Genomic DNA, 14,387 nt, shown 5'->3' with positions numbered 1-14,387 from the left:
GAAGCCTTGGGGCAGCCCATGTTGGGCTTCCAGCTGGTTCAAAGCCCACCCCGGCTGGGGAGGACAAGCTGGGAGCCGCTCTGCTGTGGGCAGCTGCCCGCCCTGGCACAGGCGGCCTCACACCGCCATGTCAGAGGCACCCCCAATCCCTCAGCGGTCCGTTTCCCGTCGCGCCCCCCCCCCTCCGCTTCTCCGCAATGGTTTCACCCGTGTCCCCCCCCCCCGCGGTGGTCTCGCCCTCCTGCACTACCGCTCCTCACCGCAGGGGGTGCCGGAGCACCCTCACCGCGGGCTCCCCCGCCCCCGGAATGTACCAACTCCTCCCGGCGGGAGGGGGGGGCACAGGGCGGGTGGCACCGCCAGCTCACCCCGCCGAGGCGGCAGCCGCTGCCCTGTCTTTACGCTTCGGTCTTGAGGGCGGCCGCTGCCGGGAGGCGGCTCGAAGGGGGCGGGAAGCGCAGCGGGGCGGGGCGCCCCCGCCCCCCGCCGCGGGACGGCGGGATGGTGCGGCCCGGCCGCCGCACGCGGAAGGAGCGGGCGCGCATGGGGGCCGCGGCCGCGGCTGGGGCGGGGGCGGGCGGCGCCGCCGGGGCGCTCGGCGCGGCCGTGGCGGCTCTGTACGCGGCCACGCTGCCGCCCGCCCTGCCCGGCGGGGACGCGGGTAACGTACCCAGCGCCGCCGGGCCGCCCGCGCCGGGGCCGCCCTGGGCGAAGGGGCGGGCGGTGCCGGCCGGGGGGAGGTGGGGGGGAGGGCAGCCCATAGGGGCGGTCACCCCATAGGGGCACCGCCCCGTGGGGCTGGGGCTGGGGGGCAGCCCATAGGGGCGGTCACCCCATAGGGGCACCGCCCCGTGGGGCTGGGGGTGGGGGGCAGCCCATAGGGGCGGTCACCCCATAGGGGCACCGCCCCGTGGGGCTGGGGCTGGGGCTGGGGGGCAGCCCATAGGGGCGGTCACCCCATAGGGGCACCACCCTGTGGGGTGCAGCCCATGGGGGCGGTCACCCCATAGGGGCACTGCCCCATGGGGCTGGGGGTGGGGGGCAGCCCATAGGGGCGGTCACCCTGTAGGGGCACCGCCCCGTGGGGCTGGGGGCAACCCATAGGGGTGTCCTCTCCATCGGGGTACCCCCTTGTGGGGATGAGAGCATTGGGGCACCCCATTGGGGTCGGTGCATAGGGGTGGTCTCATCAGGGCGGTCATGCCATAGGAGCATCCGTTCTTTAGGGGCACCACCTTGTAGGGTTGTAGGGGTCGCCCCATAGGGGCACCCACCTCATAGGAGGGCTCACTCCATGGGGGTGGGGGCTTAGGGGTCATCCCATAGGGCCACTCACCCCATTGGTGGTGGAAGTGCGCAAGGGTTGCCTCAACTGGGTAGTCACCCCTTAGGGGTACTTGCCCCATAGAGACTGGAATAGCATAGTCACCCTGTAGGGCTGCATAGGAGCTGGTGCATCACAGCTGGCCATGGGAGTACTCGCCCCATATGGGCTGGTGTATCGCAGTTGCCCCACAGGGACACTCGCCCCATAGGAGATGGCGTATCTGGTTACGCTGTAGGGCTGCTCACCCCATAGAGGCAGGTGCATTGCAGTCACCCTAGAGAGGTGCTTGTCCCCTTGGATCTTGTTCTTCATAGATGCTTGGTGGTCACCCCATAGGGTCAGCGCAGTGTGATCGTGCCACCAAGGTTGTTGCGTTGTAGTTGCCCCATAGAGTTGCTGGCCCCACTGGGGTATTGCTTTGTAGTCTGCTGGGATTAGTGCCTGGTGCTTGTCCTGCTAAGATTGGTGCATTGTGGCCGCCCCATGTGGATAGTCACCCTGTTGCAGTGGGTCTGTGATGGTCATCCCTTGGGGCAGTAGCTCCTGTGGGGGCTGTGTGGTCACCCTCTTAGGTCACCGTGGCACCTGGTAACCCCAGTGCATTCTGCAGTGTGGGGCAGAGCCTTGCCTGAGTCCTTGCCCTGTGGCAGCCTGGTCCCTCCAGGAGTTCGAAGGGGGAGAGATGCTTGGTTTAGTGCGTGCAAAGGGAGGTTCAGACTGGTATCAGGGACACTCCTTAACCGTGAGGGCAATCAAGCATTGGAGTGGGTTTCCCAGTGTGGTTGTGCAGCCTCCATCTTTGGAGGTTTTCTAGTCTAGCCTGGACCCTGAGCAACCTGGTGTGACCACAGCTGAGCCTACCTTGAGCAGGAGTTGGACTAGAGAAGTTCTGAGGTCGCTTCCTACAATCCAGTGAAAATTGAGTTGAATCCAGGCCAAATCTGTACAAACCAGCTCTGACCCTGCACGTTTTGGAGTGAGCAAGCAGGGAGGGAGCTGGAGGCACCTTAAGCTACCAGGGGGTCATCCCTGCTACCGTGTGGATGGACCTTGCTGTCACAGGGCTCTCCTTTGCCACGGTTGAGATGCCTTATTTGAAAAGTGATTTTTTGTTCAGATCTGATCCTCTCCCCTGTACCCCAAATCACACTGATTCCTCAAGGCACTTTAGGTACCAGGTACAAGGGCTTTATAGCAAATGTTATTTGAGCCTTTCAGTGAGAGATCTAGAAAGAGGCTTTGAGGGCAGTCGCTGGCATCAGAGGGTCAGATGTGCCATCACACCAAATGTGGCATCATGAAACGTGTTTCCTTGGGCCCTTGCTTTCTTCGGTGCATGTAGCTACAGCTGAAACAACAGTAAGGTTTATGGATTTGTCTTGCTGAAAGTACAGTTTGCTGACAGTGATGTACAAACTATCTGTTGCTTTATTTTTTATTCTGCTGATTGGACTGGAAAAAAAAATTCACCCATTTGGTGCCTTTCTGGTTTTGCTATTATAGCCTGCTCTTGCTTAAATTTCTTGCTTTTTGTAGTACGTGTCTAGCTGTGATTTGGGGACAGGTGGGCTTTTATTGCTTTGATTCTTTTTTTCATGGATTAAGTACCCAGATGTACTTTTTATTTCTCATCTTCTAAAAAAGTGTTGAGTGGGTATGTCCGACTGTGCCTCTTGACCATCTCTGCTTTTAGATCTAAGCTGCATGTAAAATTCCTTATTAATGAATGGGCTTTTAGTGGATACATACATTTATAGCTTGCTATGAACACAAGTGTATGTGTGTGTGTGTATACACACATATTTTGACTACATTTAAAGTTTTGCTCTTAGTTTTTGTTTACAGTTACATGAAAGACAGCATTACCTGATAGATTTAGGGTACTCTTTGTATAACCATATTTAAGGCAGCATGTGAAGAACATAGCTCTTCACATACAAACATAAAGTTGAGTAGTGATTCAAGAGAGGATTATTTGATTTAAAGATAATAGAAAGCAGCTCTTGATTTCATTACACAAAACTCTTCCTAGTTATTTGGCTCAGAGTGTTCGTTTTGGCCTGCAGATAGACACGCATGCAACTTTGCATTATTCGTTTTTAGTATACGCATGTTTGTCAGCTCCAGCCTAGATCAGAGGGATCCTGTAGTGCTAGTCAGAGCTGCCAAATATTAAAGGATTTTATTTTTAAATCCCCTCTCCAAAGAACTTGCATCCCACACTCTAGACAAGACATGCAAATATGCCCCTTGGTAGGCTGGCTAGTGTGCTGCCTGGTGCCTTTTGCTTCTACTCCAAAGTTTATAAAAGGCTGTCTTTGCTTATTCTGCTTTTATTATTTAACATGTGATGATCAATATATTTTCAATTATTACCATTTTGTCTTCTAAAGTGCTCCCTGGTGGGAAGTGAACATCTATTAATGTGCATGATGCCTTTGCTCAGAGCTGTTAGTTCTGTGATAAGCTCCTGGAACCTGTTTTTTAATTGTACTTGAGCTTGATTTTTGCCTCCAGGATGCAAAAAACCATTATAAACGTAACAAAGTGCGATACAGTTACTCCTGATTAGATGATGAATTGACACTGGAATTCATTCTTTGCTTAGTGTAAATTATCCCACTAGATAGTCAGTAGCCAAACAGCAAAAGCAGCACAGACCTAGCCAAACAGGTTGGCCCATTTTCCTTGGGTTATTGCATTCACTTTATCCCCTTTCTTTGGATTGGGGAGGGAGAAGACTTGCTTTTACCTTAATTTCTGAAGGCTCCAGGGCACCTCCCAGCACAGCATGTGTGTATATAGAAATGCACATATGTATTGTACATCAGTCCTCTGTTAACAACTTCTGACAGAGGTGTCAAAGTTACCGAATACTTGCCTCCTGAAAACAGGGGACTGTGTTCCTGTTTTTGTTTCCCCCTTTTTCCCTTTTGGAGAGAGACCCTGTTAGTGGCCAGACTGAGGGACAAGCCTGCTAGTTCACATGTTAGTAGGTTTCAAGAAATTCACATCAATGAATTACATAAGAGGAGTCACTTGTTGCCTCTAACCCCAGTCTTTTGCTAGGTGTCTGCGTAGATACCACCCTGGGTACTGGCTCCTGCCACTCCAGAGTGGGTTCAAAAACTCTAATCCATTCAGCTGGGCAAGGTAACTGGGAGGGGAGGGAGAGTGCACCTTTGGGGGAACTTCTTGGTGCATCTCTGTCCTCAAGGCCATACTGGGAAGGAGCTGACATTGTGGATTGCTCATCATGGCCTCATGTACATTGGTTTGGGTGCTGGACATGATGGAGGTGGGAAGCAACACAGATAGGAAGAGAGCAAAGGCTGTGCAGGAGCAGCCATCAGAGGTGGTACTGAATAGCAAATTTGGTAAAGGTGGGTTGCGTTGATGGTTAACCATCAACTGGTGTCTTTGGTATACTTGTAGAGGAATTAGAAAAGGGCTTTTGAAATTAAACTCTGGTTGAGGTGAGATGTAAGGCAGAGGATGGTGCTTCAATGTGTTTTGTGTCAGTTGGTGTTGGAGATGCTGAAGTGCCCATGGTTGCTAGTGACGACACCCCACCAATGTGAGGATGTCACCTGAGAGGTTCTCTGCAGAATATCCCCTGGCTGCTCTGACCCTGCTTGTTCCTGATGATCTCCCATCCCTTATCTTTTTGCATTTTCTTCCAAGTCTTTGCTGCCTGAATTACTTTTGTTTACTGGAACTTCAGTCTCATCCCAGCTGTTTTCTCCTTCCTCTTGTACTTGTCCCAACCAACTGTCCCAGGGGAGCGCACACATTTCAGCTGTGGTTTGGAAAGCTTAAGGCCTGCGGTGTACATGGGGCACAGCCCGATCTATGTGTGCTAGGGAGAGCTGGGTTTTCAGAGTCCGGCAGCACTTGATGGAAGGGAGTTAGGGGTTGCAGGCAGCATTGTTGCTCCTCCTCGAGAGGAAGATAACCAACTTTAATAGAAGAACAGATTTCTGTAGAGCTGGATTTGAAAATCAATGTAGATGTTCTTCTGAACCCTCCTAAACGGGATATGTCCTGGCAAAAACTGAAATAGTCTTGGAGAACACAATTCAGTATGTTTTCAAGGTTTCCAGGCAAGCTTTCCAGCCAAGCTGTTCTTACTCCCCGGTGCATGTAAAGATACTTGCCTGAGTCCCAGAAGCTGCCACACCGTCTTGTTGTGATGATTTTTTCGGATTATTCACTTCATTTCTCATAGACTTAGTAGCCCATATGTAGCGCCGTGGTAATTCAGCTGTATCACCTCCTGTTCATGAGCCAGCCTGGTTGGAGTCAGCAGAGAGGTATCGGCAACAGCATTGCCTGGGGCACTTAACTTGCCTATGCTAGGGCGTTATATCTGAAAGTTACTCCATCAGTACCACTGAAGGTATTTGTGTGAGTAAAGAGGTTTTTAAGGATTTGCTTTCATGCACAGAACCTGTTATTTTCTTTTAAGTATCCATATATTTTTAATAGTTCCTGAAATTTTCAGTAATCCCATAATTTAAAAGTCAATAGACATTTTCATTGGCAGTTTTCAGATGTTACTTAGTGTTATAATAAAGAAATGAGAGAATGAATTTCAGTGTTAATTTGAAAACATCCACACATGTTAAAACATCTTAAAGGGGGTTCAAATAAACTCAAGTTCCCCCCCCCCCCCAAAAAAAAAAAAAAAAAAAAAGAAGGCTTCTTTCTGATGTTTTAGACATCTGCTCCCAACCTTGCTGGGGACAAGTCCATTTTCAGCCACTGTTAGGTCTGCTGCCTGAACACCTTTTCTGGGGAATCAAGTTGGACAGTCAGAAGTATATTTATACAAAGACTGTGCAGGAGTAAACTCTTCAGTTTGAGTCTGTGTCTGAAGACACCCCAGATCATTTTCTTTCATGGGGAGTGTATTGAAACCAATTTTTGACAAAACATTGGTGCTTTGTTCTTCCTGTGCAGGTTTTGTTATGTAAGATAATGCTCAGCACTTAAATAGCCCATATAAAGCTTCTAGGGAAAGAGGCTAAGCAGTTGTTGATTTACCCAAGGGGACAGGAGGATGCAAAAGCAGAGTCTCGATAGCGTCCCAGCTCCCTGTCCTGGATAGAGGACCTGTAGAGTCTTTATCTCTACTAACTGGAGGGCTGGCCAGCCCTTTTCCTCCCACGTTATGCACTCCCTTTCATTTGTCCAGTGGAAGACAGTGGGCCTGCAGCTTGGGAAGGGATGTAGGAGGTTTTGTTATTCGTTTCCTTAATTCTTGCTAGGTAAACCTGTGTTGTTTTGCTTTCAAAGCTTAGTAATAGCATGCACTGGACACTCCCCCTCTCCCCCCCCCACCCCCCAGCTTTCTGGTTGGTGTGTATGTGTATTCCTCTGATGTTGTTCTTGCTCATGATTTGGATCAATATCATAGCAATATGTATTAAACTAATAGGGCATAATCTTTCGAGTCAATAGTAGGCATTTTAAACTCAAATATTTTTCTATCCAAGAAGGACCTAGCTGAGTCTGTGGCGGTGTCTCGCTCATGAGGCTGTGGTGCTCTGGCTGGGCTGGGGGAAAATGTTGCCGGGAGCCCCAAGCCCGTCTTTACCTGCTGTTCATACAGCGCGTTGGGCTATGGGTAATTCACCTTGCTTAGCAACTGCACAGAAGAGCAATTGCCAGCATGCTGGGAAAGTCCCTGGAAGCCTAATTTAGGGTTTCCTTTATTAGCATGACCTTTTTGCTGCGTGCAGGGTAATTAGTTGCTCAGCTCCTGGTAGCTCCACCTGCCCGAGCATGATGCCTTGCAGGTATTTGCACCTTCCTGACAACGAACCTGAGGCTTTTTGCTAGGAAAACCAAGGCTGCACCAGGAAGACAGGAGGCAGCGCGGGGGCACGATTCAGAGCACGTTCCCAAAGCCTGCCTTGCTGCCGTCCCAGGGTGCGGGCTGGGATTATGGCTGGCTCCCGAAATGGCTCACTTCGGGGTTTGCAGTGCACTTTCCACAGTTTCCTAGCTTTGTTACGGAGCATGGATCTTCAGGGAGCTGCTCCGTGCTGGGGTCCCTTGTCCCTTGCTGGCAGCACAGACTCCCCCAAGTCCCTAAACGGGCACAGCGGCTCTTCAAGGAGCAGAAGTGAAGCGATGGTGCTTGTGAAATCAGGAGCAAAGCTCTGCTCGGTGTCATCGGGGCTGAGGCTTCCAGTGCCATGTGCTGCTTTTAGTGTGAGTAGGGGAGATTAAACCTGGCTCTGCTGAGCAAGGTGATGCAGATAGCCTCAGGAGAGCGCTTTGGGCTGGGGAATATGCTGAGTGCCTCTGAGTTGTTTCTGCCTGTGCAGAATTGAGCTGTGCATCCTCCTGGCTTCGCGGTGCTTTGGAAATGTCAGAACTGCTGTGAAGTAAATGAGCAAACTTGGGATGGACACGTTTCCAGTTGCATCGGCTTTCTTTTTGTCAATCTTGCGGTAGATTGAAACTTTTTAAAGATAGAATAGCAAGGGCTGTCCCTTGGGCTTCTTGCATGCTCTAGATGATAGCTGTAATTTTACAGCAGTAACGAACAGCAATTATAGGTTGACTTGCATCTACCTTTTAAAATACATTGTTTACTGTAACTGTCAAGATTTAAAGTTAACCCTGCCATTTTTATAATCCTTAACCCTTACTTTGGATGGTAACGAAGTAATAATGTGCAGAAATAAAACACTGTTTATTTAGCATTTGCACTTTATTCGGTATCTTTACTGTGTAATAATGGGGCAAAGAAACCTCAGCCTTGGCACTCTGGAAATTAGCAGTAACCAGACTGTGCGGTAAGAAGATTGAATCGCTCAATTTGAAGGGGAAAAGTAAAAGAAAGGGTGGGGAGGATTTTCTCTTTTAGCATGGCAGAGGTAACAAATGCTGCAAGGTATCTCACATCCTTTCTGTTCTGCATAGTGACCGAATACCAACCATAATTTTTAATTTAGTTGCTCCTTTGTTGTGCCCATCGTCCTTTAATGTATTTGTGCGCGTTGAATATATTTAATATATGCAGTTCAGTAGCGTTGCAAAATGCTTCAATGTAAAGTGCTCTAAAAATGCCAAGTATTATGCTAACATGAATCTTTTTGTGGCAGTTATTCATCCTGGCGTAAAATACAAATGAAATGCAAAATCTAAATGGTATTACATAATGAGAACAGCATTTGCATGTAGTATCCGCTGACAGGTAAAAGAGTTACTTTTGAAGCAGATGTTTCAAGAATTCCTCTAGCATCAGGGAATAGCTATGTTTCCAGATACATGGTTGTAGATTTGCATGCACAGTGATTTTTTTTCCCCTTTTAAAAAATATAAAGCTGTGTTTTTTAATGAGACGCAACCAGGATGTTAAGAGACAATGCAATGTAAGCTCTCCCGGCTCTAATGCTTGAAAATTATTGAATCAAACGTTCTTTCTTTTAAATTAAAAATACACACACACAAACACACGCGCACACACACAGAGGCAATAATGCCTGTAACTTGAATATTCAGGCCATTCTTTAACAGAGCCTACCTATACCTTCACTTATCTGTTCATAAAAGTCTTGTGAAAACATACAAAAGATATTTTGTGCAATGACATCAGAGGGAGAAAATATTCTTAGAAAATTTCATGCTGTTAAATCTCTACAGATTTACAGTTTTATCCAGTCAAATTAATGCAAAACCCCAATGCAAGCATTTGGATTTTGAAAACTTTGGAGGAGTGTCATTTCCTAATAGTAATTATTGGTTTTACATTATTTTTTCACAGGGGAGCTGATCACAGCCGCATATGAGCTTGGAGTAAGTATTAGTTTTATTGTTTAATCAATGCTCTCATTAACAGTTTTAGGAATTAAGGAAGTTTAATTAAGCATGGAGTAAAGTAGATTAATTTATTTTCAAACCACAGTTTTTACTAACTTATAAGTACAGCACGCGACAATTTACTTCAAGTTTTAAATCCAATTAAACTAAATTATAAAGCAAAGGCTTTACTGTATATACAGTAGCTGGCTTATTATCAACCCAAATTTTGTATAAGCTGGGGAGAATAAAATAAATCGGGTTAACAATTTTAATAAGTTTTATTATTTAATAAACTTTATTATGGTGCATGATCCCTTTAGGCAAGACCTTAGGACTGTCAGCGTGGTGGTAATCCGATAGCAGTGTGGTCTTTCAACTTGCTAACCAATAAAATAGTTCAGAATCTGCTTTTTAAAAACAGCCTTTTGAATGACCCTAATATACTGTGAACCCAAACAACAAGCAGTTTAAGGAATGATAATGAAATGTGTCACCTCTTTTCTCAGCGATTCATTATTATGGGTGATGTGTGTAGCCAAATCCACTAAAGAAAATATTTGCTAAGTTAAAATTGGCACGAAACGATTGTTACAGAAAAGCTGCTGTTCAAAGACCCTCGTTACTGGCGCTAGACCCCGGCGCGCGGTATCAAGCTAATAGGAGAGCTCGCTCCGGGCTCCGGTGCCGTTGTCGTTTGATTGCAGCTGTGTGGCAACTTTGTGAAGCACGTATCGATCTGTCCGTAGGTCGCCCACCCTCCCGGCTACCCTTTGTTCACGCTGCTGGCCAAACTGGTAATTGGGCTGTGCCCCTTCGGGTCCGTTGCGTACCGAGTAAATCTGCTCTGCGGCTTGTTGGGAGCAGCTGCAGCGTCTTTGCTTTTTTACACGGTTTTCAGGTAAAGTCATTGTCGGTGTTTTCTTCTTGTCGTGATTCTGCTAGGCTGCTTCCACGGCATCTCGGGATGTTTCTTAGAGCACCCTCTGTTCCCCTCCGGCCTTTTAACTAGTGTTTTCCCCCTATGTGTCAAGCCGTAAACAGTTCCTTCGATTAAACTAACAGTAGTTTAATCTGAATTTGACCTTCTTTCCTGCACAAAAGATTTTTTTTTTATTATTATTATTTAATAATTATAATAACAATAACAAAAAGTGCACCCTTTGCCTTACAAAGACGTGACAGGTTGTTTGGTCTCGTTATCACAACTCACTGCTCAGTTTAACTAACCAGAACTAATGAAGTTTGTCATTATATAAAGATGCAGATGGCCTGTTTAAATTAACAAGATGAGCTTCACCTATTGGTAAACCGTGAACTTAATTTAATTGCTCCCATTCGAGGACGTGGATGGGCAGTTGCCTGCCCGTGGTACCTGCTCTCTTTGCACGCCCGTGTCATCTCCCTGCTTGCCAGTGCTGCAGCAAAAATTCAGCCTGCAGCTGAGTACTTGCAGACAGGGTAATATGAATAGCAAAGATCAATATCGGCTGCTTCCACCTATTTCACTGGCTTGCGGCTTTTCCCCCGGCGTAGATGTTGCCTTCTGCAGGAGACCTGCCGTAACCCATCCGTTTGTCCAGACCTCTAACCTGCAAAAAAGGGAAGAATCGGAGTTGCACGTGGTTTGGGATTTTGTTAACCCTCGTTGTCTTTGATGTGGAAGTTCTTTCTGGTCTTAACCTTAGCCTGACCCATATTTGAGAGGATTATCGCAACCAATACAAACAATTTCTAATGTTCTTTTATGGGGAAAATAGGGCACATTGCTAGACTGAAAACATTAGTGAAATCTGAAATTATATCAGAATTGTTGATACATACTTTGAATGGAGGGACAAAATGCGGTGCTTTATAACTGAGATTATTTTGACAAAGCAGTTTTCTTCAAACAGTTAATAGACCTACTTTACCCCTTGGGTAAAGCTTCCCTGAAACCGTGTGCAACCTAGAAATAAAATCAGGAATAAACAGCGGGCCAGATCCTGTAGAGCCTGAGAGCCCTGAACTCCCTGAACTCTCCTAAACTTCGAGGGGAGTGAGAAATGCCCAAGGCTCCACAGGATTTATCTGTCCCGACAATATTCCTCTGTTAAAGAGGAATTGCTATTTGACTGTGTAACATCGTGCACATAGCAGTGGATCTTAATGCCTATTTTGTCCTGATCTCCAAAGTGTGTATGCAAACATACTGAATTTGCTTGAGTAATTCCTAAATATTTTTGCAGACTAATGCATTTAAAGCAATTATTTTTACTGTTTGATATGTGTAATTAAATCAGTGTCTTTTAACTTAATATTCTGTATACTAAAGCGTATTTTGGAGTATTGGAAGTAGTGTTACCCTCTCACATACATTGCTATCTGCAGTGTCAGAGCACACTTCATTTTGATTGTATTAAAAACTCCTCAAAGGAGCTGCTAAATGTTTGTGAGTATTGAGGTTTGATTTCTTTTTAAATTAGTTGTTCTTACTGTTACAGTTGTGAAGGTCTGCCCAGACTTTTAGCTTTAACTCAAACATGACAATTCCTCACGTGGTCATTTTGTGTATATGAAATCATGTGAAATTTTTCTTTGCTTTAGAGAATTAGGAAATGCAATAGGAAAATGACAAGCTAAGTTTGGAAATTTTTTTACACTTCTAGAGGTTTCCTTTTTTGTTGTTTAATTGGATTTGGAAGATACAGATTCTGCCAAATTTAAAACTTGCATGAAAGAATAGAAAACGTAGAAATGAGAGGTGATAGAGACTATTAACGCTTACAAAAAATTATTTCATAGATATAAAGCCCTAACTGACAGAGTCGATTATTAAGACTAGCAGTGATTGATATGTATGTGTATGTGTATATATATATATATATATATGTGTGTGTATATATATATATGTATTTTTTTGAAATCAATTGTATGGTATTATGGGTCAGGTATATTTATGAAATACAGTGTCATGCTTTTCCTTTTAAACACCTTGAAATTGATTTCTTTTTAAAAAGACATTCATTTAGCAAAAAAAGTTTTTTCTTTTTTTTGCTATATACTTAAAAAAAAAATCTTTCTGAAAGCGTGTGTTTATTGACACTGCCAGCTTGAAAGCCTGAAATATTAAGGCACTGCGTTCTGTTTTTAAGCAGCATTCCCCACCCTCGCAAAGGACCTAAACCAATCCATCCCATCCCGCCGCATTTTGGCGTTTTAATTAAAATTCGGCCAACGAGGCAACCCCCGAAAGCCCTTCGGTACCAAAGGGGGAAAAAAAAAAAAAGAAGCAGCGACGGCTCGTTCTGCCCTAAGAAAGCCGGCGACGTTAATATGAAAATATGTAGATGTTAGGAGCACAAATAATTGATGAAGTACACGTCCTCTGGGAGCGGCGCGGTTCGAGCGGCAAATCCCTGCCGGCAGACAATAGGCGCCCGTCGGCAGGGAGGAAGCCGGCGCTCCGGCGCTGGGGCTAACAGCGCCCTATTGATCGGGTGGAAGAAGACATTACACAATGTCAGCTGGGTTGTTACAATTTCATTTGTCGCGTGACCTGAACTTAACCTCGAAAACCTTCCTTCTGTCGGCGCGAACCCACCAGCCGGGCACGCTGCCGTTTACCGTTACCGCCAGGCAGCGGGGGGTTGCTGTGGTTTGCAGCGTTGCACGTACAGTAAATACCCTCCCTGTGGCAGATTTACCCTTTTGCGGGGCGTTTGATTAAGAGCTGTTTTCCAAGTTTATTCGCCGGCGGGTCGGGACAGTTTGTTTTGCTGCGTAACGCAGGGGTTTTGATGCCCTCGGTAGCGGCGCTCGTACCGATTTAGGGGGATGTTGCAGTGCATGCGGGACTGGGATCGAATTGTGTTCAGGACGCTTGTTCTCTAAACAGATCTCTCCTCTCCCAGGTAGTTGTTTGGAGGATGCTCTGTGCAGGCAGTGCTGGGATCGATGGAAGGAAACCCCTGCCTCTGTGTTGTTTTTTTTTCCCCCCCTTAAACATGGATTTTGCATCTTAAAACAAAGTTCTGTTGAACTGCATTCAAGCAAAAAGCTCTTTTGTCAGTAATCCGGACCATCACTCAATAAGCATTTTACTCTGTTGAATTAGTTATCAAATATGTTTTTCCCCTCCACACGGTCTTAATAAATTGCTTGTAATTATCGTAAAATGGCATTTACAAAGAGTTTTCTTAGACTGCTTGTAACTGATGCAAATAATTCATCTTTGCTCTGAAAGGCAGAGGAGCTGCATTGTGTTTTTAGGACGCAGAAAGTGCGACTATATGATTGTTTCTTTAAACAAATATTTGTTTGTTTTACTGCGGGAGGCAAAGCATAGCAAGTTTACAAAGTAAACCAATTATGTTCTTATAATATGATTGCCAAAGTGTAATTTTCTGCACAGATGATGCGTTCTTTGCATTTTCTGTTGAAAAAAGAAATTGTGTGCTTATTACTTTAAGTGCATTTTTTTTCAGGGCTTACCTTTCATAGTTTGAGTGTTTTGCAGTATGTGTATAACTAGCTTATTGCAGGTGCAGTAGTAAAGCAGAAGGTATGATTTTATAAATACTTCTTGTAAGCGTTCAGCAGCTTTATTTTGAGTGTGTTGCACACAGACTGTTGAAAGGGGAGGATATGCATTAAATTGAGCGGTTCACATCTTTTCAGCTGGCGCTCTAGGTATTGCGTCAAGTTTTAGACTAGCAGATACATACCGTTTTTCCCCTCACACCAATGCGGTGTGCAAGGAGCTGTGGATGTAGATGAAAACTGGAGCCAAGTCTTCTCCCACTGGTAACAAAAAGGAGTGGTAATAACATTTTATAATGAAATCGTCAGGGTGTTTTGGAAGTGGCACTTTAATATATTGACTGATCTGAGGTTTATCGCTTCAGTTATTTATGTCCTTGTGCTCTTTGGGAAGGGCCCCGTGAATCAAGCGTGCTGGAGCGTTAGGAAGATCTGCTGCCTGTGTTGCACTCTCGAGAGTGAGCTCGTGGTTCAAGGGAGGAGGCAGCGGAGGCAAAACTGAGCGTGAAACTTGTGGTTCGCTGGCCGTCAGAATGTGTTGCTTCCGTGAAATGACCCAATGCTGGAAAAAGTTTTCTGCTCTGTGTGACTGCTGAAGAAATACACCATGTCCCTCAGATGCACCAGTTTGCAGTAGCAAAAGTAGTCACTGAATAGTGGATGGTTTTTTTGGCCAGGTCTGAAGAAGACTAAGTGTGAGAAAGAAGCGTTCCCAGCTTGTACG

At 46.0% G+C, this 14,387-nt stretch overlaps 1 protein-coding gene across 6 annotated transcripts in view; it reads left to right on the top strand.

Moving 5' to 3' along the window:
- Positions 1-543: 543 nt before the first annotated feature.
- Positions 544-14,387, top strand: part of TMEM260 (transmembrane protein 260) — a 41,728-nt gene continuing 27,884 nt past the window's right edge. Inside the window, exons 1-3 of one of the 6 annotated variants that reach the window (XM_062577530.1) lie at positions 544-661; positions 9,108-9,139; positions 9,892-10,043. In XM_062577530.1, coding sequence (XP_062433514.1) covers positions 544-661; positions 9,108-9,139; positions 9,892-10,043 — 302 coding nt within the window. Of the gene's footprint in view, positions 662-2,658; positions 2,687-6,954; positions 8,137-9,107; positions 9,140-9,891; positions 10,044-14,387 lie in introns of those variants that run through there. The other 5 variants (XM_062577532.1, XM_062577533.1, XM_062577535.1 and 2 more) reach the window with 5 other exon arrangements.

This window comes from Rhea pennata, chromosome 5, assembly GCF_028389875.1.
Source record: "Rhea pennata isolate bPtePen1 chromosome 5, bPtePen1.pri, whole genome shotgun sequence".
Lineage (NCBI taxonomy): Eukaryota > Metazoa > Chordata > Aves > Rheiformes > Rheidae > Rhea > Rhea pennata.
Note: the sequence above shows the minus strand (reverse complement) of the source record. Positions and strands in the feature narration are given on the sequence as shown.